General features: G+C 38.0%; 2 protein-coding genes and 1 long non-coding RNA gene across 3 annotated transcripts in view; 2 read left to right on the top strand and 1 right to left on the bottom strand.

The window, feature by feature from the left end:
- The first annotated feature begins 3,791 nt into the window (after positions 1-3,791).
- Positions 3,792-6,933, top strand: LOC109074603. Its single transcript, XR_006161464.1, has 3 exons — positions 3,792-4,365; positions 5,116-5,270; positions 6,652-6,933. It is a non-coding gene; the product is annotated as an uncharacterized LOC109074603 (long non-coding RNA).
- Positions 6,934-19,442: 12,509 nt separating this feature from the next.
- On the top strand, positions 19,443-23,802 carry LOC109101264 (peripherin-2-like). Its single transcript, XM_042768491.1, has 3 exons — positions 19,443-20,585; positions 21,495-21,741; positions 22,497-23,802. The coding sequence occupies exons 1-3, from the start codon at positions 20,005-20,007 to the stop codon at positions 22,707-22,709; spliced, it is 1,041 nt and encodes a 346-aa protein (XP_042624425.1). The 5' UTR covers positions 19,443-20,004; the 3' UTR covers positions 22,710-23,802.
- Positions 23,803-25,460: 1,658 nt separating this feature from the next.
- The window catches only part of ubr2 (ubiquitin protein ligase E3 component n-recognin 2), a 29,529-nt gene continuing 27,756 nt past the window's right edge, over positions 25,461-27,233 (bottom strand). Inside the window, exons 45-46 of the mRNA XM_042768295.1 lie at positions 26,972-27,073; positions 25,461-26,887 (exon numbers count right to left, since the gene is read on the bottom strand). Coding sequence (XP_042624229.1) covers positions 26,746-26,887; positions 26,972-27,073 — 244 coding nt within the window. The 3' untranslated portion in view covers positions 25,461-26,745. The remainder of the gene's footprint in view (positions 26,888-26,971; positions 27,074-27,233) is intronic.

Below are 27,233 nucleotides of genomic sequence, written 5' to 3'. Positions count from 1 at the left end.
CTAAAACACACTTCTTTCCATGTTTTTTTCTTCTAATATTAGGACTGATGTCTTCTTCTGTTATTCTCCCTTTTCATTCAAGCCTTTTCCCAGCCAGTCTTGCAGAAAGTGTTGGGCTTTCTACCAGAAATGATATGACTTTTAAGCAAAGGTCCTTAGCTTTCAAGGTGATTTTCAGGAGATGTATGAAGTCAGTTCTCATCAAGTTTATAAAGGTGTCCTACGTAGCAGAGTAAAAGCATGTGTAGTTCATCACAATAGAAACATATACTTTTTTGTATTTTGAAACAAACATTACTGATTTGGTATAGACTCCAGCATTCCTTTGAACCTATAGAGTTTGGAGAATGGATGGATGATTTATCAGTTAAATCATCCATCCATTATACATATAATGTTAAATGTTTTGTTTAAAATTTTCTTTAGAATAAATGTTACTTGCTTTGTATTGTTATTATATTGTTATCTTTATTTCAGTATTTGTCTAAGGGTGAATCTCAGGAAATCGGTGAAGCTGTCCAAGTCACATTTCCCTTTTTAAAATTAAATTAAAAATATACTGTAATACAGTAATTAGAACCTGATGAGAATTAATAGGAATAATGGGATTCACAAAAAAAAAAAAAAAAAGTGTTTAATCTGTCTTACAAAGAGCCGTTTCATCATATAAACTAATTCTCTTGTATCTGTGCATCCTTAATTCTTGGAATGTGAATTTATAGGAGAGAGTTTTCACAGGTTTCACTGGATTTGTGTGACCGTATACTAGTATATATGAGGTGTGTGTGTATGTGGAGAATGTTTGCTGTGGAAGCCCCCCAACAGCTAAGTCGAGAGTGATGGACAGTAAAGAGAAGGGACCCATTAACAGCTTTATTCCACCATCTTTTAGCCTGACATAAAACCACCGGACAGGCCCCTGCTTCACACAGCACTCTTGGCCGCCTATCTGAGCAGTGCATTGTCAGAAACAAGGCGAGAGGTGTTCTTCTCTGTAACATGTCTTCTCCCTTTCCTTGAATCAACTTTTTCTTGGCTCATCTTTGTTCACTGGCTCGCAGAGGCATTTTTCAAATCAACATGCATTAAAAATGATGGCATTTCAGAGTTTGGCTTTTTCAGTATTCTCCAATTGTTTAAATTTGCTCCAAAAGGCTCTTATACACTATTAAAATTATTTTTTTTTTTTCATCCAGTGATGTCATAAAAGATGCATTTTGAGAGATGCACATTCAATTAAAGTTTATTTGTATAGCGCTTTTTACGATACAAATCATTGCAAAGCAACTTTACAGAAAATTAAGTTTCTACAATATTTAGTAGTAGCTTATCAGTGATGACTGTCAGTTTATGTGCATACGGCAGAAATGTTCAGAAAAATCAAAAGACATAAACAAACAGATGATTAACACTATTAACAGCAATTATGCAATCAAACTTATAGCAAAATGTGGGAGATGCACATCCACTATAAAGAAACTTTTGAGGAATGTATAGTTTCCATGGATGTTTTCTATGTTATTTTTAATAGTGTAAGGATCATATGTAACCCAAACCATGGATATATCCATCCTACAGCAAAAAAAAAAAAAAAAAAAAAAAAAAAAAAAAAAAAAATATATATATATATATATATATATATATAATATATTATATATATATAATATATATATATATATATATATATCCTTTTAAGCATAAGTTGTATTAAAGTTTTCAGCCTATGGGAAGTTTCCTACAGAATCCATCCCCCCACACAGCCTCTTAACCTTCAAGGGTTAACTTCATGTCACTCATACTGACATCAACTTGTGAGCCTGCTGGAGATTTACAAGCAGGGATCACGAGAGGAATGAGCAGGTAGACCTTGAAACAGATAGACAGGCCACAGTGACGATTCAATTTGTACCCGAGCGGCAGCAATGTTTGGACACTCACTGCAAAGACATTCACAGGCACAGATACACACCGTGAGAAGCCCTTCTCACATGTACACTCTGAGTCTCGCAAAAGAAAAATCTGCCTCTTTGCTAAACTGGCTGTTCGTTTGTTTTCCTTGGACACAAATTTTCCCCAAATTGATGCAATTCTATTGATTAAATAATGGGCCGTTTCCTCCCATCAGACTGTCACTCTAAATGCTCCAGTCTTTCATATGTGTCAGCAAGTCTAGGGGAAGGAATGAGGACTCAATTTAGAACAAAGACAGCTTTTTGTATTTTTCTGGCAATGTAATATCTATCAAAGAATCTATTGCAAACCTTCAATAAATTACGCTTTTCTTTTTAGGATCATAAAAATTATCCTTTAAAGAGTCTGAAAGGTTAAAATTACAAAATGCTACTGAATTCAATGTCACAGTCGCCATCTAGTGGACATACAAAACTATTATACACTACAAGCAAAAAATTGCACATACTCTACTTGACTTTTTTTTTCTAATGATCTCTTAATCTCTTAAATTAACAATCAAACACAAAGTTATAAAAGCAAAAAAAAACAAATAAAACAACATATAAACACATTTTACATATAAATACATATATACTGCCAATAGATAATTACCATAATCCATTGTGTTTTCATAGTTTTGATGAATTTTCTATTATTCACAAATGTGGAACATTATAAGATGCTATTGTGTGGCAAAACATTTGGTTAGAGTATATATATATAAGAATATTCATGTAATATAAATATATATATATATATATATATATATATATATATATATATATATATATATATTTATATTACATGAATATTCTTATTTTAAATTCACATAATAAAAACAGGACAGCTCATTCCTACATGTACAGTAGGCCTATGTGTCAAAGAGTGCATAATGATGCATACGTGTAGCCATGCAAACACAGTAGCAGATTTCAGTATGTGAAAAACAGTCATGATACATTGAAAGGCTGTTGGTTTATAGCAGAGGAAGAGGAGGTGAGGGAGGAAGGGGCTGGAAGAATAGCTTCGGTGCCTGTTGCAATGACCCAAACTACCAGCCTGTAAAAATAAATCACACATCTGCTTCCAATGAGCCCCTGACATATTAATGCCTTTGTGCTTGTTATGAAATTCTTGTAATGCCCTCCTTCGTCCTCCAAATTCAGAGCACAATGTGCATGTGTCATCAGTCCTCCTCTTTAGCTTCCTCTGTCTGTTCATCATTACCTCTCTCTTTTTTGCTCTCTGTCATCAAGTTACTGATACAGTCTATCTATCTATCTGTCTATCTATCTATCTATCTATCTATCTATCTATCTATCTATCTAGTATGTGTAGAAGTAATAGGCAGTGTGGGCTGGCAGAAAAATATTTAAAAGCTCATGAAAAGTGAACGGTGTTGCCTTCATACATAAAAAGGGTTCTCAATGCAAGAAGATTATGGGTAAACAGATTCTGTTGTCTGTTCTTAGCTCTCTGAATGATCTCTTGGAAACAAATCCCCATCATTTAAAAAAAAAAAAAAAAATAAATAAATGAAACAAACAAGCACTAAAAATTACAAATTTAACAAATATCTACACTCTCAGAAATAAAGGTACAGTGAGGGTACAATTAAGTACTTTAAGGTACAAATTTCACAAATGTGCCAGCAAAGGAACAAACATGTATCCAGCTGAGTACCAAAAAGTACCTTTCCAAAGAAAAGGGGTACACAATGAAATATGCAATGGAGAAAGGTACATATATGTACCCTTTGAAAAGGTACATTGTCATATAAAGTAATAGTTAAGGTACAACATTCACAAATGTACCCATTAAAGGTCCTATCGTGTTCCCATAGGGTACTTAGAAGTACCTTTTGGGTACACATCCTGTACGGTACAAAAAAGTACCTTATTCAAGTCAAAGGGTACACTTCCTGTGGGGTACTAAGAAGTACTTTTCAAGTTACAGGGTACACAATCCTCTGGGGTAGCAGCTACTTATGCGTGCCTTTTCTAAGACTGATAGAGCCTTTGTCATAATTTGTAAATGTGGTATGCTGAATAATCCTCTGTGATAAGTGCATAATTATTATCACTATCAGTTTTCGTAAGTATTTCCATTTGTTTCTGCTAAGGGATTATTTACAGATTTATACTCGATTTTTATAATTATTATCATTATTGTTTTCATTTAAATAATTGTTGCATATATTTTGGGTTCTATAATAAGCACTATTGGTTCAAATTAATTCAATATATATTATTATAGTTAAGATGGATGTGTGTGCTTGTTTGTGCGGGCGTGGGCGCGGGCGCGGCATTGCGCGCATTTAGAGAAGGAGTTCTCGCGATACGTTTCATTCAAGAAAAAGCAACGCTGATGATCGCGTCGCTTAAACTTGTTGATTAATATCATCCTTTACAGGTAACGAATGTAAAAAATGCACACCATCATTGTTTTAGATCTTCATAAGAAGGACTGTTAACTGCATTGTTTCCTATACGAGACTGTAAACTGTTTACAGTGTTAACGATCTGTGCTGCGCACGTTGTTAGCAAATGTGGTGTGATTAGCGCGCGCGCCGCAAATTATGCAGAGATGCGGAGATAAAGCACCGAGTATAGTGTTATTCTGCATGTTTTATGTCTTCCTTTATTCATTAATTCTGTGTTCTGAGTTTATTTCATGCTGTTTCACTGATAGTGAGTATGTATGTGACGTCATGAGTATGTAGTCGAGTGAATTTGTTTGTACATCAATGGCATGAATGGAATTTGAGTGTTTACATGAACAGCATGTAAACAAACGAATCGTCAACGGCGAAATAAAAGCCTCTAGTTTACGAGACCTGTCTGAGAGACCTCCAGCTCACAGCGGGGTCTCTGAGCAGGACTGGCCGAGCGACGAGCTAGCGGCTGGGGCAGGCGCCTGCTGGCTGTCGCCTCACTTCATGGAGCTTCTCAACTCCGAAAACTTTGAAGCAAATTGTCAATTCGGCATCAATTTTCACAAGACTGCCTATATTCGAAATCGAAACAGTTATTTTCTCGCCTAAAACGTTCTCATAAGTGAATTTAGTGATGAATAAGATGGCGAAAATTGTTAAATTATCCTGTTGTTGGTCTGTCTAATATTATGACTGGCTGTGTTTTCGCGCCGTTATTCGTGTTCTAGGTCAGTGGTCACGCCTCATTATTTCACTCGGCACGGCAGTCGCTGGAGCCTGCAGGACGCTTGACAGCTCAACAACTTCATCCTCAGATGAGCTGATCCAAACATGACAGAAGGTGGTGTAACTATGACAGAAGTTGAAGCACAGAAATTCAGAGGTGAGTAATACTGTCGTTAGCTAACGTAAAGTTACATTTAAGTGACACTTGCGGCTGATTAAAGTTGGCTGCATGTTAGCGACAGTTAGATCGAACTAACATTATATCGGGACTTATTTGTAAGTTACCACTAACGTTCGTTATATGTAGCTAGTTGTAAAGATTATAAAGAAAAAAGCATAACCTTAGCTAACGTTTGCCAGCTAGCTTAGAGTTGGCTACAGCTATCGTTAGCTAGCTTGAGTTCCTCAAACAGCCAACGTACTCAACTGAAAAGTTGAGTTAAAGTTAAGTTGATGCCCAAATAGTGCTGCTGCTGCTATGTAGATAATCAATTATATAAGTGTTTAGTGTATGGGTATTGTATATTTATAAGTTGAAGATGTTGGATGATGTTCGATTCCATTTGTGCACGTGGAGCACAGTTTAACGTTAGAAGATGGCGGCTATGTTGTGTACGTTAGAATCAGGGGGGCAGGGTTTCATATTGTATTGAAGTATTCACTTTGAAAGCGAATAACTTTACATCCCCCACCTGCTGTTAGCATTCCATTGACTCCCATTCATTTTGGGCGTCACTTTGAAAGCGAATAACTTTACATCTGAGGTGTTTAAAGACTCCATTTGTCCATTAATTATTTCTAAAGAAACACAAACATGTATAAAAAGGCCCCATTACCTTGTATCTTACGTTATGGCCCCGTAGAAGCATTTTTTGTAAAAATAGGCTAACGATTGCGTCATAACCTGCGACTCTCTGTCGCACAGTAGAGAAATTACCGTATAGACAGGAGGAGAAGCTCGCAGGCAATCTTTTACTGTCTATGAGGCTATCGGGGGGGACGTGGAGGCATGAAGTCAAGGGAGAAGACCATAGAGAGTCCATAAAATGAGTGCTTCTAATTGACTTCACTTGTCTCCGTTGAATCCAACGGGGTCGCTGTGTCCATTTCTTTTACTGTCTATGGTTAGAATAGACTAGTTGCACGTGGCCGCCATTTTGGATTTTGGACCAGCGAGTGTGCGGTTAGACACTTCCGGTTTTGCATTACGTCCTGTGCAGGGAGCCGGAGAAAGCCGAAATGTATATTTTATAGTTGTTTATAGAATCAGTTATTACTTAAAATAATACTAAGATGCATATTACTATCACACAAGCAAATGGCAATTAAAATGTACAGATGTATAGTCAGATTAATGAATGAAATACAACTGTTCACAAACAGAAGATTGTATTTGACTCATGCTGCATACACATACGCAATGACAATTATGCCTACTGAAAAATATAGAGTTTACAACTACGATTAGAGTTGTTTGCATAAAATGCACTGTGAACATTCACATGTTTGCCCCATGTCTACTTTGCTGTATTCTTCAGGGTGAACACAACACACCATACCCAATTGTCCAGGTGACCCAAGAAGACTGGAAGTCCACATTTGAGGGACGAAGCTCCTGTTCCCTTAAGGTAGACAGGGTCGAGGTGTGTGAAGGCATGAAGGTAGAGGAAGCCATGATCTTCTCGTTTTATTCATATTTTGTTTTCAATCTTGAATACCAACCCAAAAACCAGAACACTCTGACCTTCCTCCAGCGATGTATTGCGAAAATGCCATCCAAGATATCCATGTCTTTCTTTCCTCAGTGGGAGAGAAATTATGTTTTTTGAGGAAAAAATTTCTGGATTTTTTCTTCTAACAATGGAGTTCATTGGTTACCATCGTTTTTAAGTCCAAATCAATGCAGTTTCAAAAGTCTTTGAAGTGTTTAAACGGGCTGTACGCGATCACAGCTGAAGAAGAGGTTATCATATAGCGAAACGATAGGTAATTTTAAAAAAATATATATAATTTATACTTTTTACCTTCAATAGTTTGGATTGAGCTGATCAACAAACGGACAGGGAACTACGTCATCACGTTGAAAGGTCATGCCTGCGCCGGCAATACTATTTAAACTACTATTCATATTCATCAGAATGTTATTCATATAGTATTCAGTGTGTGTGTGTGTGTGATATATATATATATATATATATATATATATATATATATATATATATATATGGCAAACAATACTATTTGAACTATTCTCCTACGTACGGTCGCATTGTAAACAGTGGGGTGGTACTTCTGCTGTCGCCGGCGTGACCTTTCAACGTGATGACGTAGTTCCCTGTCCATTTGTTGATCAGCTCAATCCGAACTATTGAAGGTAAAAAAGTATAAAATTATAATTTTTTTTTTAAAACGACCTATCGTTTCGCTAGATAAAAAAAACCTTCTTCAGCTGTGATCGCGTACAGCCCGTTTAAACACTTCAAAGACTTTTGAAACTGCATTGATTTGGACTTAAAAACGATGGTAACCAATGAACTCCATTGTTAGAAGAAAAATCCAGAAATGTTTTTCCTCAAAAAACATTATTTCTCTCCCACTGAGGAAAGAAAGACATGGATATCTTGGATGGCATTGGGTGAGTAAATTATTAGGAAATTTTCATTTTGGGGTGAACTAATCCTTTAAGCATACAATGAACACTCACAATAGCTTTTAGTCAATATAAAGCATGACGTTATATTATGTTCTTACACTGCAGTAAGTAATGCATTCATAAAGTGATTCTCTATTAAAGTTGTTTAAATGTGAAAAACTTTGTTTATTAAAGTTTATTGCAAACGAAGATTGTGGTGTGCGGTCGTTATTCTCTTTCCAGTATTTTAATTTGTACAGTTTAACCTTCTTTTAAATCATTGATTGTGGGAAACAAAACATTGCTTTCTTTTGCTCTCATTCTTTTCTATTTATCAAGGACTTTTTTTGCCACTTTATAGGTACAATGGCATCGTCGCTGGGGTGGTACCCCTAACGAGAACAAATTAGTACCATCTAATGGGGTACATTTTTGTACCAGTGGATTAAGGTACAAATGTATTGCTAAGGTACCAAATTGTCTCTCAAAAGGTACATTATAAAAGGGTACAACTCTGTACCTATGGTAAGGGTACCATTGCTGTACCTTGGGGGTACCACCCCAGCGATGAGCCATTTGTACCCTCAAAGGTACATATTTGTACCTAAAAGGCACAAACTGTAGGGGTACTTCTTTGTACCCATTAATATGGTACCAAGTTTGTTCCCCTTGGGGGTACTGCCCCAGCGACGAGCATTTGTACCTTTAATCTGAACTCTGCAGATATTTATCCACAGACAAACGTGAAGTAAGCGTGAATCTGAACTCTGCAGCTATTTATCCACAGACAAACTGAAAGGCACTGTTTATTTATCAGAGAAAGAACGGTGTCCTGTGAGGAAGAGGCATGTGCTCCTCTCTGAGGGAGAGGCCATGCAGCACAACTAGCAACTCAAAACCACCATGGCCAATAAGACTGAGTATTTCTAGTTTTTATTGTATATTCTTTTTCAAATTCTATTTAATTGAGTATCCTGAATCATTTTAACAATTAGACCAATACTTACAATACTTAATTAAAATTTAGGTTGGGTAATACTGTATACATTAAAAAAAAAAAGTCTTCAAATTTTCAATTGCAGAAATTCTAAAACATTTATTACAGGATTAAGGTTCAATTTTGAGTGGTGATGCAAATCATATAACAGATTTGGAATCAGCTCACAGAAATTGAATGAATTCACATGAGTAACTGATTTGGCCAACTCTTTTTGCTACTGAAACCAGAGATGTTATTAATGCATTATTTAAGCATTAATGCATCAGTCATATCTGCCACAAAACCAAACATCTAATGACACACGAATAAAAAAAGAAAGAAAGAAAGAAAGAAAGAAAGACCTGAATAATTTGCATCAACCTGCTGAATAATAAAAAAAAAAAAAAAAAAGAAAGAAAGAAAAATAACAAAAGAAAGAAAGAAGAAAGAAGAAAGAAGAAAGAAAATGAAATAATATGTGAAGAAAAAGAAAGAAAGAAAGAAAACAATGGACTGGTCTGAAACGCATTCGAGGCGGATTGCAATCCGATCTAGCAAAACACTTCAGGAGGTGGTCTGAGACGCATTCCAAATGCGACTGGACAAGTGTACATGCATCTGGTTGTTGAACAACAATTTTTATTTTATTTTATTTTATTTTATTTTACAGTACCAACCAAAAAGAACCTCAAACTACAAAAAAAACACCCGCAAACTGCATAAAATTCTTCAAAACACCCAAACATTAAAGTAGCATAATGATGTGCACGGCAGTGCGCCAAATGAGTCGCTGTAGAAACCGAATATTTTAAAGGTTGCGGCCAAAATAGCTCAAATCTAGAGCCAACGCAAAAGCACTGACGTGAAATAAGAAGGACAGTGGCTTAATTAAGTGCTGGAAACACCGGATGATGGGCACAGAAAGGTAACAAAACTCAGAAACATTTACAGTCACACACGTTTTTTTATTTTATTTATAAAAAAATCACATCAAAATAAATTTATTTAACTTACAGATCTCAGTTTAAATGCTTCAGTTTGTTTTGATATTTTATTATGTTAGGCCTATATTATAAAACTAATAAATAATTGGCCTTGTTTTTTAATGGAGTCTCTTATGCTAATAAAGGATGTATTTAGGCCAATTTGAAAAACAAAACTGTAATATTGTGAAACATTATTGCAGTTTCTAATATTGGTTTACTATTTTGATATACTTTAAATATATTTTATTCTCGTGAAGCAAGACTCCAACATGATCACATTTCCAGCTCAATGACTCCCAGGGACGTGCACAGGAATTTTGAGGGGCAGTTGCTCTGACCTAAAAAAAGGGCACTCACCCATCACCCCCCCCCCCCCAAAAAAAAAAAACTCACGGGCTATATGAAGGACTGAGAATAACAGGGTCTTTATTAAAATATATATACACAAAGTAAAACACTGAAATACAGCACTCAATCAACTTAACTACTACTAATAATAACATAGAAAAACAATGACTTTTTAGTGTTAGTTTTAGTCTTTTTTTGTAATTTGGGTTATTTGTCAGGGGCAAGATTCAAAAAGGTCAGAAAAAGTATTGTGTAATAATAACTCAACAAAAACATCATACAATTTTAGAAAATATTCATTCAAAAATAAAATCAGTACATAAAATGTACATATGGGCACAAATATGTAAAGTCTCAACACTCCGCAGTAAGTGCAAAATGTGTAAGTGACGTGTGCCAGTAAAAAACCTAAAGAGCCAACAGACTAAAGAAGACATACATGAACCGCACGTGTTCAACCCATTTTTGAGCCACAACAAGACATTTCTGTCAGATTGTCAGGGAGCTTAATCTGAGAAAAGAACATGACAAATAACAAATAAAAAGAAAACTTTAAATACAGCATAATTTTTTTAGTGTGTGTGTGTGTGCCGTGGGTGTGTGCATGAGTGAGTGTGCATGGGTGAGAAAGAGAGAGAGGGCTTTACTTTAGTCAAGCAATAATTTTCTATACAGAATTCACACCCTATACAAATTCCACAGCTGTATACTATACTAAATTTACCCTATAGAATAGCCTACTCATCTGGAATGAAGGAGCAAACATTCAGTGTAAGAGTAAAAAAATGACATAACATTATTTAATATTTATACTACGGGGCCGTTGAATGCTTGAATCTGATTGGCTGACGAACGTTCTGAGGCGTGACATTATTTTCTGGGAAAAGCATGGCGAACGTAGTTCCAGGCAGCTCTCTTGACCGCATTACAGTTCCATATCACTTCGCATAGTAAAACTGTAATAACGGAAATTACAGGACTAACAAAAACAACAACATGACAGACGATTTTCCAAAAGAACACATGACATTTCTCACTAGCGAGGTAATAACAGCGCTGTTTAGAGACGCTGCTGCAGTCTAATTCACACAAGCTCTCTCTCTCTCTCTCTCTCTCTCTCTCTGTGTGTGTGTGTGTGTGTGTGTGTGTGTGTCTCTCTCTCTCGCTCTCTTTCTAATAACTTCATTAATAACTGCATTATAATACTATCAACGGCTCAAGCCTCCATTACCAGCTTTAAAATGACATTGTGAAACCAGCAAAAGAAGCGTTGGATGAGATGCGGAAGAAATAGTCCTACCCACAATAGCGATTAAGTACAAAAACCGAACGAATCCCTTTAAATATATCATCTGATCGATGTCTTGAGGTGTGGTAACCGTGGTATAGTTAACTAATAATACTAACACCCCTCCTAAACTATACCTAATCACAACCTCAGGTGTGCATTATTTTACTAATAATTCGACGACCCGTCGTCAATTATTCCTTACTTGAATCACAGCTTAAATAGTGTTTTGACATCGACAACCCAAGTGCATTTTACCTCAAACTTGCGTCTAGTTAACTTTCTAAAGTAGCAATCGCTTCTCGGGGTCGACATTAACACACTGACAAAATTATATTCAGAATTAAAAATATTTTTATACCACTTTTTAATGTGTGATTGTGTAATGGTTTTCACGAGATACCAACCTTTCGCGAACTTGCTTCCAACATTCGTTCTCATGGAGACGCGAGAGAGACGCGTGAGTGAGAGATGCGCGCGCGAGTAACGTTATGTGAGAGAGACGCGTGAGTGAGAGACGCAGGGAAATGAAATGCAGCTGAACGTTTGCTCTGTGAAAGACATTGACAAAGACGAAAACTAAGGACATTTAATCTATAATTTTATTTTATTTTAGTTAGTTTTGCCAAACACACATTACAGTTTTGGTTAGTTATCGTTTTTTTTGTAATGCCTCGTTTTTATTTTTATTTCAGTTAACACAATTTTTTTTCCCCAACTAGTTTTTCGTTTTTTCGTTCGTTTTCGTTAACGATTATAACCTTACTATTACTTTTCCGACAACGTTGAGTCGTCTCACCCGACAACCGCGACAATCTCCTTCTAGGGCCGCTCGGCTCAGGTGCCGGTCGCGTGCAGCGCTGCAGCCACGTAAAGAGAGTTTGCCCTTCCCCTACCGACTTTCACTTTCGGACGGGTGCCCGAATATGTAAGTGAATGAGGCTTTGCGATTTTTTTTTATTTATTTATTTTTTTTTATCTAGGCCTACGTGAAATTCTGAATCCATTGTACGATTTTTTTTATTTATTTTTTTCCACCTCGGAAGGGCAATGTGAGTCGAGAAGGGCATATGGGCAGTTGCCCGGGCAACCTGAGCAACCCCCCTGTGCACGTCCCTGTTTCAGTGTAACATGATCCTTCAGAAATCATTCTAACATGCTGATTTATCAGTGTAAAAAAAAAAAAAATATATAAATACACAAAATAAAGACCACAAACTTTTGAACTGTAGTGCATATTGTAACACAAAATTCCTATTTTGAATAAACACTGTTCTTTTTAACTTTTTTTTTTTAATCAAATAATCCTTAAAAAAATATTACAGGTCCCCCAAAAAATATTAAGCAGCACAACTGTTTCCAACATTGATTATAAATCAGCATATTAGAATGATTTGTGAAGGATGGTGAAACTGAAGACTGGAGTAATGATGCTGAAAATTGCTTTGCTTCATAGGAATAAATTATATTTTAAAGTATATTAAAATAGGAAACTTTTATTTTAAATTGCAATGATATTTCACAATATTATTTTGTGAAATAATATTCAGTATTTTTATCAAATAGATACAGCCTTGATGAGCATAAGAAACTTCTATGATAAGCATTATTGATCCCAAACATTTGAATGAAAGTGCATTATACTGTAAACAAAAATAAAAAAAATAAAAATAATAATAATAATAATATAAATAAATAAATCTCAGGTAACCTAAAATGCACATCATTTAATCACGGGTCAAATTAATTACAAATAGCACATTAAAGTTAAAAGTTATACACTTTTTTTGTGTGAGCACGCTGTACAGGTCTAGTATAAAGAATGTTTTTGCTCATTGATTATAAGTAGTGAGACTAAATACTAACCTCATTAAATATTCACTAAATACCCCATAAAAAAAAATTATAACAATAAAAATATTATCTACAAATTATTACACTTACTGCAAAAATAAACCAAGCGCTTTTATGACAGATAAGTAACCACCACATGAAATAGTCATAGTCATGGCAACTACGTTGCGTGCTGATTCCCTTTACTGGATGAACAGAAAAGGCAGCTAGAAGCTGAAAATATACCATAATTATAAGTTAACTTGTACGGATTACAGAACATCATCAGACTTCAGTGTCAGTTCTCACTTATTTTACGGTCCTGGATGCGTAATGAACAGTACAGTAGCCGCACAACACCAGCAGCGCATGTGCAGCAGGGATACAGTTTCAAACGGGTCCAGCAGTGTATGTAGACTATGTTTCTAAGCCATCTTCTGAATCAAGTGCGCCTCACTGATCATGTTTAAGATTAAAATATTTTATTTGTGCACAGACTCTGATTTCTGCAGTATAACACAATTTAAGGCCTGGTTTTACAGAGGTGATGGAGGTAAGCATCCTCAGCTGAAGCTGTAATTTTGGCCAAACAGAGCAGTGCACATTTGTGTTTGCACTCTGGAGAGTCAAAGGTTTCTATTTCCAACTTGATTTGTATTCCCCTTCAGCAACTCGAGCTGCATCGAAAACACTTTGGGAAGCCCCTGTGTGCCCACGCTCTGAATCACATGTGAAATCAGTCCAATGGAATGGTCGAAACGTCACGGGTGTGGTAGAGTCCAGACAGCAAGCGCTCTGTGTGAATCGTGTCAGTCTTATTTACTGTTGTTTGTATTAACAGTGCACAATCGCCTCTATATGGCGAGCTAAACAGACAGCACTTTAGGTCGTGTGCTCTTCTCTGCCTGTGCTAACATTATGGGTGTGAATGCACACGATCGTTGTGTTGTTGTTTGGGAGCTGATTGTGCATCATGCTCCCACCGCTCCGCTCTGCTCCCACCGGGCACACAGTGATTAGGATCATGATGTTTGCAGTCTCTACGGTTCCTGTCCCGCTGTTGCTGAGCCACGGCAGTGATTAGGATCATGGGGATCACATATGAATCTAGCTCTCTCTCGAGGTTCGGAAGCCCGTGCTGCGGTCTCTTCCCTCTTTGAATAAGAGCACTATGCTGCAGCTAACTTCCTCCTCCAAGGTTGATGTTAGCAATGATGTATATGAGATTGAGGACTTGCCATGTCAAACATTTTGCATATGAAAAGCATACTGCATTTTAGATTGCTTGTTTCTCCCTGCCCTCGCTATACTTAGGGGCAGGGATGCACACGATTTATGTGTGGTTTGTTTTGAAGTGGAGCACGCACAGTCAGCTCTTGAGGGAGCTCCCACTGGCGTTTCTTCTCAAGGGAAGAAAGTCTTATGCATTATAGAATCAAGGCTTGTGCTTTGCTGAGATAAAGCATGCATTACGGGTCTGCAGCAAATGTCGGGGGAATCTGTGAGCAGACGGTAGGTTCCTTTTCTCTCTCTTACCCTCAAATGCAAATATATAAATGCATTTGCAGGCTATTTATTATGATTCTTTTTATTACATCATACATTATAATCAGACCATGTTCAGTGGTCTGGTTGTTTGGCTGCATTTAATCTGGGGAATTAAATTATGTTGTATACACACAAACACACATATATATATATATCTTTCTAAGCACAAAGTGGATCTGTGGACCATCATTCTTGCTAGATAGTCTTCGACTGAATGCCCATGGCTCAGGATATCTGAGGGCAGGCCCCTCTGGGGAAGAGCGGTGTACACCTTATCATACAGTGCCCATCTCTCCTCAGTGCCCTCAAGAGATCATTCCGTTAACCCTATCACCCCTGATGCTTCAGGACACAGCCATCTCCAGCGAGTGTATCTCTCAGCTTTCGCCCAGAAACGTAGCGGTCCTGAAAGTCTCACTACCTCCAAGGAGGTAACTAGAGCAGCTAGACCAGCCATCTCCTGCCGGTCCTCCGCATCAGGGCATAGAGCTAGCAGCTCTAAATACACCAGAGGCCAGTCTCTCGAGACTGGTTCCCTTAGTAGGTCACCTGTCAGTGTGGGAACCCCTTCCAAACGTAACTCATTTCGGTCCTGCCCCAAGCAGGCTCTGGTTGTGTCAGTTTAAGTCTTCCAAGGAGATGATGGGTCTGAGGACTGTCTTTTTCAATAGAAGACTTTAGCCAAAAAGTCCTGATGCCCATGGCTCAGGACATCTGAGGGCAGGCCCATCTGGGGAAGAGCGGTGTACACCTCATCATACGGTGCCCATCTCTCCTCAGTGCTTTCAAGAGATTGTTCCATTAACCCTGCCACCCCCGGTGCTTCAGGGCACAGCGATCTCAAGCGAGTATATCTCTCAGCTTCCACCCGGAAACGTAGCGTTTCTGAAAGTCTCGCTACCTCCAAGGAGGTCTCTAGAGCAGCTAAAATGGCTGTCTCCTGCCGGCCCTCCGCTTTAGGGCACCGAGCTAGCAGCTCTAAATATACCAGAGGTCAGTCTCAAGAGACTGGTTCCCTTAGTACATCATCTGGCAGCATGGAAGCTTCTGCCAAATATGTCTCATTGGGTCCTGCACACTGTAGAAAGGGGCTACAAGATTCAGTTCAGGTCACGTCTGCCTGCATTCGGGGTAAAGCATACCAAATACTGGATTCTTGCAGTCGGCCTTGCACTCTCACCAGGCACTTTCACCAAGTGTGTGGATGCTGCTATGGTTCCTCTGCGACTCCAGGGCATCTGCATACTGAATTAAATCGATGATTGGTTGATACTAGCTCAATCAGAGCAGGTAGCTGTTTGGCATCGAGATGTCTTTCTCGCTCACAGGCATGTCTGTCTCCTGCTCGGATCGAGTCGATCATCATGGCAGTCAAGAGAGTGAAAGAAAACACTGTGAAGCAGTTCCAAAAATTGTTGGGTCTGTTGGCAGCTGCGTCCAACGTGATACCTTTAGGCCTGCTGTACATGAGACCTTTGCAGTGGTGGCTCAGGAGCAAAGGGTTTTCTCTGACGTTGTCTAATTTGGCACGGTCTCCCTGTTACACTAATAGTAGAAAGGCTTCTCTCTGTGTATACATACCCTTACAAGTACAATATTAGCTGTATTATTTGTGTCCCCTCTTAAAAAATCGCTCTTGAGAAATTTTATGTTTATTGTCTTTCCAACTGTTAGACAAAATTTACGCCCCTGCCACACAAAACTTTACAGTGTGTAGGCTACATGGCTGTTGGTCCCCTTTGCACCTATAAAAATAAACCCTTTATTCAAATTATGAATGGAATATATAGCTTGTAGCCTAGAAAACGCACAATGACTGCTCCCTTTATATTCATTGCAATCTCATGGAGATCTGTTATAATCAGTGAATCTCTTTACACTGCACATTCAATCTCTTATTTACACTGTGTCTACTGATGAGAGGATTTGTTTGCCTGCAGAACTCAGCACACAACAGAAAGTGGTTTGGTCATTGTGTTCAAGAAATCAAATATGTCTGTGATTGGCTACATTGCACAATGCTGCAAAAGCACATTTAAAATAGAAACCTTTAACGCTCTCTGCAAACACATGCACTGATTTCTCACTGAAAAAGAGAGAAAAAGCGTTTGCCAGTGCTATTATTTTGCAGTTTGTTGCCTATGTGCATTCCAGAAAATCCCTTGCTCACAAATATTTCAATGCAAATACTGCCATGCCACAGTGGGCCAGACTAAAAAACTACCCATACCTTGAATGACTGATGCCCTATACAAGTCATATTCCTCTTGGTTTTGAATTGAAAATGTTGATAATTTCGTCGTTATCCATTTTTTTTTCTGTTATATGGCTGTTTTTATTATAAACATTCAAGGGAGCTGCTACCTGTAGTTGGAATCCAGACAAACAGAGTTATCGGCGCGGAGAACCTAACATACTACTGGCGCAATGTAACTGAACATACAAATTAGCATTTTACTATTGTCATTATTATTATATAGTTCTAATGAAACACACAACAACACAAATCACATTTTAAGTAATTAATGAAAATAATTTAAAGGTAAAAATTGGAATATAATATATATATATATATATATATATATATGTATATATATATGCATTTCCATGGATCTGACGTAACTCCGCCCCAATGTTTAAAATTTTGCTTAATTTTATATTAGCAGTAAAATCATCACATTCTTTTGCCCAGACCTAAATTATAATCTTAGGATTTAATGAAAAATAAAACTTTATTTCATGGGATCAGTAGCTAAATCATAAAATCATTTGTACCTGTATCTTTTTTTTTTTTTTTCAGATTTTCACACTTTGTTGCTTCAAAACTAATCAAATTTTGTGATGTTCACCTTGAGCTGATTGGCTCAAGTCTTTTAAAGATTTTTTGAAATCTCTATTGAAACATGAATGGAGAAATATTTTCAGAACCAAAGCCACTGAGAAAGTGGCTGGTCACAGTTGTGCTTTATTGTGAGAGAAACAGTTGCCATAAGGTGTCAGTAGAGTTCACTCTGCAGGATGTGTAGAAATAGTAAATACACAAGAGCTTTGAACATGAACCTCCTATCTGCCACAGTCATCACAACTACTGTACAGTATATACTACTGCATATACTGCACTACTCTCTCTGGAATTGAGAAGAGATTATAGCAATGCACAATTTCAAAGAACAAGTGAATTCCAAATGCCATTTTAGCACCCTTGAAGGGCACTTCTGGAAGAGGATGCCATTTGCATAGGGGCATTCCAAACAAAAGGTGAACAAATGAATCCCTTCACGAAGGGCCCTTCCAGAACTCTGTTAGGGAAGGGTCACTTCATAGTCCCTTCAAGGAAATAAGTTTATCATTTATGGTCATGTGACCAGGGTTTTGAGTCCTTATATTTATTTGCAACATATTAACTGGAATAAAAAAGGAATTCTCATTGTTAGAACAGCTAATTTGGTGATGGATGCTGCTCTACATTGTCATTGTTACATTTCAGGTAAAGATAATGAGGGAATTACATTTTTTTATCGTTCCTTTCGCCAAGTGCATTCCAAATGGCTACAATGACATGCAAGTGCCCTGCTCCCTCCCAAGTGCCCACTTCAAGGGCTCTGCCCTTCAGAGTGAGTAGGGCATAAGAATGCCTACTTCTGATTGGAATTTGCCCACTATACAAGAAGTAATCAAAAAAAGAAAAACTGATTTATGCTGTTCATTGGCATATATCATGTTGAATTCAGAATGCCCCAGATTAACAATAACCAACCAAAAGGGTCTCCCCCAAAACCTACAAACAGGAATACACATTCACACTTTAACTTCAATGTAACAAGCTTCTCAATCATCTCAGTTGCTGAGGTAGAAGCATTGCGTGCTATTCATCCAGTGTGTGTCCCTCTAAATTGATAAGACAGTAAGTCACTCAAATCCTATCGGTCCTTCTAATCTTGTCACATGTGACCAATGCACACTAATTAGAGGGGTGATGCCCACCTATTGGGTTCTCTTATAGACACAGCAGCAAGGCAACTCTACAACTCAACAAATGAGCTCTTAGCTTAAAGTCAGGTCAACTGCTCTTACATGAGCCTAGACCCTAGTAGACCCTACAAGAGACTTGGGGTCAATCCACCAAAAGTCTTAATCGTCATTTACTGCCTCTGAGCCAGAGTGTTTAGGTATTTGATTAGGCTTACGCAAAGTGGCAAAGGACTTAGAGTTCACTACTAATAATAAGAGCTTGTGATTGTTGCAAATAAGGTTAGTTGTGAACACAGAAAGTTGATTTGCTCTTCATGTTAACTGTCAAATGAGCACATTTTCAAATGATGCTCTTTGATAAAGTACATCAGATTGACTTGGGGGCAAAATCTGTCTGGATGGGTTTTACGGCTGGAAGCTTCTGTCTTCCCCTGAATTGTTGAGGAATAAAATTGAGCAAACTACTGACTCTAAGGGAAGAGGGAATGCTTGTGTCCATAGCTTTGAAGTTTCCACGGGAGGCTTGACCAAGGATAAGGATCGTTCAATTACAAGTCTGGGCAATAAAAATCTTAGGTGACCTATACAACTTCTTTTGAAGTAAGTAAGTTTTAGTGGCAGAAATCACTCATGTATGTCTAAATGTGTTATTTGAGAAAAAGAAAAAAATATATAATACACGTAGACCTCCAATAGAATTAGCTGTACCTGCGTTGATGTGACTTCCAATTCTTGTGAAATAAGGCAACAATGGTTTGGTCTGAAGACTACCCAGAGATACCCCATAGCCAATTAATACCAGCGAGTAAAAGAGCAAACTGATGCTAAATTAACGAACCAATTACAGAGTAAGATAAAGGATTAGAGTCCTCAGCTCATCTGCAAATGGGATCAGTGCTGATTAGTGGGGTTTAGAATGACGTAGAGGAATTTGATTCTGCAATCACGCAGCTCCTCAGCCGGCCACCCCCTTTTGCAGGGAAGGGAACCATCAGGAAAAGCCACGTAGCCCCCCAGCTGGTCCATTTGGGTGGATTTATGTGAAATTCCAGAGAAAGAGGCCTCTGGTTGCCAACAGCATGGACTTTCTTGAATTGTGGGTGGTCAGAATGGGTATGGGAAGGGGAATCCTTGCTATTGCAGGTTCCATGCTCGATGGTGGATTACTAAACTAAGATTCTGGACTATAACGTTCCTGTTCAAGGTCTTCAAGAAATTCAATAAGGGAAAGACAACACAAACAATAAAAGATAGTCATACTTAAGAAGAATCCTTTGTGATTCATTAGACACCAAGAACAAAAACATGGCTTTGATGCCCATAAAATTTAACTTGGCCAAGCGGGTCAAGCTGGCCCAAGGACTGTGGCTCCTGTACTGGCTCTCTGTCATGGCTGGGATCCTCGTCTTCAGCATGGGGATCTTCTTCAAGATTGAGCTGCGTAAGAGAAGTGAGATAATGGATAACAATGAGAGTCATTTTGTGCCCAACCTGCTTATTCTGGTGGGACTCGTGGCCTGTGGTATCAATGCTTTTGGGGGCAAAGTGTGCCATGACTCCCTTGACACAATCAAGTTCACCAAGTGGAAACCTATGTTGAAGATCTACATGAGCGGATGTGTGGTTTTTTGCATTGCCCTTTTTGTCACGGCTCTACTGTGTTTTCTGATGCAGATTTCTCTGCATTTCGCCCTGGCTGAAGGCCTGAAGAATGGAATGAAGTACTACAAAGATACAGACACACCAGGACGATGCTTCATGAAGAGAACCCTAGATATGACCCAGATCGAGTTCCGCTGCTGTGGCAACAACAACTACAGGGACTGGTTTGAGATCCAGTGGATTAGCAACCGCTACCTGGACTTCAGCAATGACGAAGTTAAAGCGTAAGTGCTGATTTTAGTTCTGAGTACTAGTGGAATTGTCTAAGTGGAAGAGATTCTGGATAATTTATTTACATTTTCTTTTCCATATGTTGGCTTCTGACATAACTGAATTTCTGAAATTCATTATCATAGCAAAATGTGTAAAATATTAACTGTTACCATAGATGTAGTCAAATTCAAAAGGTATCAGTCATTGAACATTATTAGGAAAGGGTAATGAAGGCTGATATTTACTGGGTTTTGAGGAAGTTAGGCACCTAAGTGGATAGAGATCAGCTGATGTATATTTTACTCTCCTCTTCAGGAAGTGTAACCCTAAAGACACTATTATGCAATAATTTACACATGATAACCAAGACAAAAAATAGCACAAAGGTTCTAATGAAACAATATTTTCAATATCTCGAAACAGACTCCATGAAAAAGGTTATGTTGAATGCAAGATGAATCAAATTTCAGAGTTTGTTTTGAGAGATTCCTAAGTAGATAATTGGCTCGTGGGTTTTATAAAGAAGGAGTTGGTTTAAGGGGGGTAAATGGGTCCATGGATTAGATAATCTGTCAGTATCCTATTCCAAAGTCCTTTAAAACTTACGTACCACACAAATAATAACATTGTGCAATATTTTACCTCCCATGGAGTGAGCCCCCAGTGTTTGCCTCCCAATAGGCTAAATTGTCGCAAGGAGATGTTCATAAATCTAATTTAAAATAGGGATTTTATTATCAGATTAGAGTTCTCAGCTTTGTCCAGTAATCTCAATTCAGTTAATGTGGAGATACTAATTTGCTGAGATGTGTTTCTAAGCCTGCCACTCCTTAAATCTTAAAACGCCACACCTAATAATGCATCCCAGTAAATATAATTAAAATATCTGCCTAACGGTTCAATCTTTTGGAATTTCTTAGCCATGTCCAGAGCAACGTGGAAGGCAAATACTTGATGGAAAGCGTTCCCTTCAGCTGCTGCAACCCTGGCTCCCCTCGCCCTTGTATCCAACATCACCTGACCAACAACTCTGCTCACTACAGCTACGACCACCACACTGAGGACCTAAACATCTGGACCAGAGGCTGCCGTGAGGCCCTGGTGTCCTACTATGGGGGCATGATGAACAGTATTGGTGCTTTTGTGCTGCTGTTCATTATTATGCAGGTGGGTGTGGGAGAGGAAATGAAATCCAAAACTGAACACAGCTAACTCATGGCCTTTGACTTTGTCCCTAGATTACACTCTTGGCGGGTAAAGAATGTGTTGCTAGATTATAAAGTGAGCCACTAGACTATAAGGTCAGTTGGTGCGTGAAGTGTAATATAAATAGGTCTGAAAGAATCAGATTAATTATCTGCTTAATTGATTTGATTAACACTTTGTGTTGATGGCATGACAAGATATAGAGAACAAGCATTTAGCATGTGGGAAGTTGACAACATGAATTTTGCATAACATGCACTTGGCATATTTACATTTTCATATTTTCCTCTTACAGAACTTGTCTACGTTACTACTACCAAATACACTGATACTATATACAGTTTAGTAGATGGGCACAGCAAACCTTCAATCTGAACTGTTACGGATTTCGTAATGTGACATGACACCAAATGTGCAAAAAAAAAAAGTAGTTCAAGAGGGTTAACCTTAGTTTGAACTGAAGGTGTAAGTCCTAAGATCTTGTTGCCAAACTGGATATTTTCCTGGAAAAGTAGAAATCATGTGGGTCAAAACATTAGAGGCACACACCAATGATGCTGTTTTGAGCATGTGTGGAAGTTTTTAGAGATTCATTACCCTAAGAAATCCCTCTTGTGGACATATATATTCCAAAGACGTAATCACTTCCAAATGGAAACACATAAATTTGTGAAGCATGTTTAGTTCAACTGTGAACTGAATTTAATTTGTTGCAGGCTGTTGTGACTGTCGGTTTGCAGTACCTGACCACTTCACTGGAAACCCTGGCAGACCCAGAGAATCCTGAGAGTGAAAGTGAGGGCTGGCTGCTGGAAAAGAGTGTGAAGGAGACACTTTCTGGCATCATGACAAAGCTCAAGTCGCTGTTTAAAGGCAACCAGGTACAGGAGGGAGATGCAGAAGCAGAAGCAGAAGCAGCTAACACATAAAGCTGAGAGAGTCATGCTCCCTCCCACCCCATCATGTCTGTGGCCACTTCTAGCTTTGGGAGAAGGAATGCATGAAAGTTTGTCTCTTAAAAATATAGGTGTATATGCATACATATAAGATCAATACACCTACATTTTAATGAGATTCCAATTGATATTTGAATGTACACACTACACTGTAAATATGAATTACATTTAAGTACATTTAACTTACATAAAGTTTATTTTTTAATATTTTAAGAATTAAATATATCTGTAAATGTCCTGATATTATCATTTAACCATATTAGATATTCAGACCAAATAAGCCTCACTGTCCATTTCCATCTGTAGTAGTATAAAGTTTGATCCTTATATTTCCAGTTTATTTATTGGTCGAGCAGATGTTTAACCCGACAGCCTCACACATACAATAACACATTTCACCATCAAACAATTAGGCATTATTAAATCACTTTTCAGTAAGAAATTAGTTTTTTTTTTAAGGGGTCACACGGCAGCTTTTAACTGGCAGCTGAGGAAAATGTGTTTTTGTAAACGTTCAGTCACCTCCCAGACCTTAAAGGGATGGAAACAGTGGCACACCTTGCTTTCTACACAACGCTGCCTTTAACAGACCTTAGGTTGTCTGACGGTTTTCAAAAGCATGTTGATGGTGATCTACTGGAGAGCAGAACTCTGTAACAATGGGGAAACTGTTCTGTTAACAACAGAATGTTGTACTCATGTTCACCATTAATGTGTGTAGTTCTCTGGTTAAATATCTGCTTCACAAGTTGAAGAGATGTGAAAACAGGCTTTCTGTCTCAACTTCAGTGCTCTGTTGAGTTCACCATTGTTGAACAGTTACAGAAGTTGTCAAGAGTACCAACTTGTAAAAGATTTTAGTCAGTTGTGTGTGTTTTGTTAACCTAAGTCAGACAACCCAAATCAGTTGTATATTTGTTTTCGTATCATTTGTGTGATTTTTTTTATTTTCACAGGCATCTCTCTTTCTTTACATTTGACCTTGACTTTGCAGTAAAGTCAGTTGTTGTGGATTGAGTGAATCATGTAGGAAACTCTATTTGTGAGATAAAGATGTTTAAGTAGATTCAGTGTTATTTTTTCACAATACATACTCCTAACACACACCTCGCTCTGAACTTTGTTTCTGTTTTAACTTGTATTTACTTTGGTCTTTAAAAGACTATTTAAAAGACTTAAATATGAAGGGTGAAAGTGGGGTAAGGTAACAAGAACTGGTCACAGGTGAAAGATGTTTGGACAGCAGAGGCCGAGCGGGACACAGCTTTACCTGATTGGATGAAGAGAAGGAAATGGAAGCTTACCTCCTCAGGTGAAGCTCAAGGCAAATACAACAAAGAAATATAAAACAAACAACAGAAAAAAATGTGGAGCAGCTTACCTCCTCAGGTGAAGCTCGAGGTGCATCTCACACAGGAGAAGAATACAAGCACTAGTGAAAAATTTATGCAGAATAACCCCAATCTTTTGTAAAGCAGTTGTTCTCGAACTGACCGAGATTACACACGCAACCATCAAGTTTTCTGAAGGAAACAACAGTGTTTGAAAGGCGGCAAAGAAATGTTGTTAGTTTCAGGTAAATTAAGGCTTTAGGTTTTATGTCTGCATATATTAAATTCACCTTTGACATCGCAGTCTGGGTTTCATTCTCCATCTTGAGATGCAGCCAGAAAAGTCCAAATACGCAATGCGGCAAAAAGGTCCAATCACAATTTAGCAAGCAAAGCAGAGGCCATTGTCATTGGTAGATTTTGAATAGCAAACATTCTCAGTAAATCTCAATGGAAATTTCTTTAAACATTAGATAAACACGAGATTTAAGATGTAACTGGTTCCAGTAAAAATACACCAGGAAATATGCTTTGTTATCCGCCCACAGTTCATATCAGGAACGATTATATGAAGTTATACACCACCACTAACCATAACAGCACAGAGGAATGATATCATTTAACCACTTTCAGTATGCTTTCTCTCTCTCTCTCTCACTCAAGATGATGAAAAATTGACAGCCAACCAGAATCAAAGGGTTGCTAAGTCCGCTGTTGTTTATGCTTTCGGCACCTTTGTGGGTTTTGACATACAGCATAAGTTATATTTGACTAAAATGCTTATATTGAAATGTAACCCATTTTACATCCAACCGATAAAACTGTGCTAGACGTTAAGTTAAAATGGTGTGTAATACATAACAGTGGCTGTTAAATGTATTTCAGTTATGGAAGTGGCATACTATGAGTTTTAATATTTGGGCTAGTTTTCTTATTAAGATCTGGCAACCCTGATTAATATACAGATAGTTCTTGGCATGAATGGGCTTTGCAACATCTTTTACTCACTGAAATAGATCACTGTAACACTATCTAGTTAGTGAAATACATGCAAAGAGACAACTATATCAATTATAATAAACAATTTCACCACCAAACAATAATTCAAGAGTCCAGCTGTAGAGTATAACAACTTATAGCTTCAGATCAATTACTTTTAAGGAACTGACTTGGTCAAAACCGGCTCTTTAGACTACAAATCCTATTTATTGCAGCGTTCCTGGATGAACAAGAGATTTGGACAGACCTAGAACACAGTTGAGAAGAACTGTAGCCAGCAAAATGAGGCCACTAAACCTACCTGCTCAGCAACATACAGCACAAACATTAAAACACTGATGGGTAATCAGCCCATTCTTCAGTACATTTTATGCATCACTTCAAAACACAACAGTCTTTTCTTCTTTTTTTATTTCATTAATGTTTTACAATATAGTACAATGTACCCATTTATACAAGAATTCACATATTAACAAGTCAGTTCGTGATGTAATACACTGCTGCAGCCACTGGAAGTGTCTCAGGAAATATGCTCACCGCATCAGAAACAGGCTTGTCATCTAAACTGCACGAGACATGAAAACTTGTATCTGATAGAAGCAACGGTGTGTTTTAATGAGTTTCTGTGTCACTGACAAATAAAACTTTTGATTTCGACTAAAGCCCCAAGCCAAGGCCACTATAAAAAAAAACAAAAAAACGGTCTATAGCAGACCAAAGTCGAAACTGAATTAAGGATATACAATTCAGCATCCATTACTGCTGAAAGAAAAATGTGCAGCAGTACAAGAAACAAAATGCCCAAATTCACAACACACGGCACACACATCAAAATCATGTTTAATAGTGGAATTCATGTTCAGTTGAAGGAAAGCATGACTCCATAGATCAAGGTCGCATACAATACACAGCCGCGAGAAACACATAAATAATATGCCTCACAAAAGAACAAGAAACAAACGGTCATTAAAATGGACCACCGTAGAAATCCATCATATTAGAAACATACCAACTAAACACCTGTACATAAAAACTCACTCGCGCAAACACATACACAACCCAGACAAACAGAAACCAGGCATTCAAGGACATATTCACGTGCTCCCGGATCTTCCCAGCGTTGGCTTGTATTGTATGAACATGAGCACGTTAATTAGGTGGCCTTAACAAATGTATTGCAGCATTTGAGATGATGGGGGCAGAGAGGATGCTGTGTATCCTACAGGTGGCACTATCCCAGCGTGGCCGTTTAGGGACATTTGTGCTTACTTGAAGGGCAGCACCACTGGTCAATTCCCAAGCGATAAGAGAACTGTCTTGCGAAACCTATATATTTAAGCAAAATACCTTGAAAATAATTTAATAGTACTTGGAGAAGAAATTAAATAGCATTCCTATGAAGAATATCTGTGTTGTGAAGGAAACCATATTGTTGAGGTTCAAAACCTTGGCTATATGTCTTTTTAAATATGTATCTCTATCATATTTAAAAGAAAACAGGAAGAGAAAATCTTCCACTGAAAAACAAAAAGAAAAAGTCATGCATTCATCCCCTGTCAGAAAGATGGAAAAAGGGGTGGAGGAAGAGCAAGAGGCCTTGGTGACAACCTCTAGCTCTGCTGTGCGGGTCCCCTTATGCATTAAGGGTGGGCGTAGGTGTGAGAAAGCATGACGTGACTTCACAGGTGCTGCCAGTCGATGCCCACCAAAGTCTGATTGGCCTCCTGGGCGTGGCCGATCTCCTCTGTGATGCTGTGCTGGCGCCACAGCTTCTGGACCTTCCTGTAGCGCTCTTGGCACAAGTGTAATGGGTTTCCCCTTCTAAAAGAGACAAAACACATCCCTTGATCTCACACGGCTGTCAGAAATAATCATCCACGTCAAATATCAGAAATAGTGATGTACCTTAGCCCTTGGTCTGTTTCCCCATAGTCGTCCAGGTATGGGGGAGCATAAAAACAGCCCTTGGTTTTGCCAGCCAGGAACAGGACCTGACTTTCCCGCACCCTGACAGAAATAAACACATACAAATGAAACCCTTCTCTTTTGGAAAATAGCATTAAAGGGATACTCCACCCCAAAATGAAAATTTTGTCATTAATCACTTACCCCCATTTCATTCCAAACCCGTAAAAGCTTCGTTCGTCTTCGGAACACAATTTAAGAT

This window comes from Cyprinus carpio, chromosome A13, assembly GCF_018340385.1.
Source record: "Cyprinus carpio isolate SPL01 chromosome A13, ASM1834038v1, whole genome shotgun sequence".
NCBI lineage: Eukaryota > Metazoa > Chordata > Actinopteri > Cypriniformes > Cyprinidae > Cyprinus > Cyprinus carpio.
This window is presented reverse-complemented; position numbering and strand designations above follow the sequence as displayed.

Excerpts from the sequence above, each read along its gene's own strand:
- LOC109101264 (XM_042768491.1), top strand. The coding sequence starts at position 20,005 with ATGGCTTTGATGCCCATAAAATTTAACTTGGCCAAGCGGGTCAAGCTG. Across the intron at positions 20,586-21,494 it reads AGCAATGACGAAGTTAAAGC|CCATGTCCAGAGCAACGTGG; the intron begins GTAAGTGCTGAT and ends GGAATTTCTTAG. Across the intron at positions 21,742-22,496 it reads TGCTGTTCATTATTATGCAG|GCTGTTGTGACTGTCGGTTT; the intron begins GTGGGTGTGGGA and ends AATTTGTTGCAG.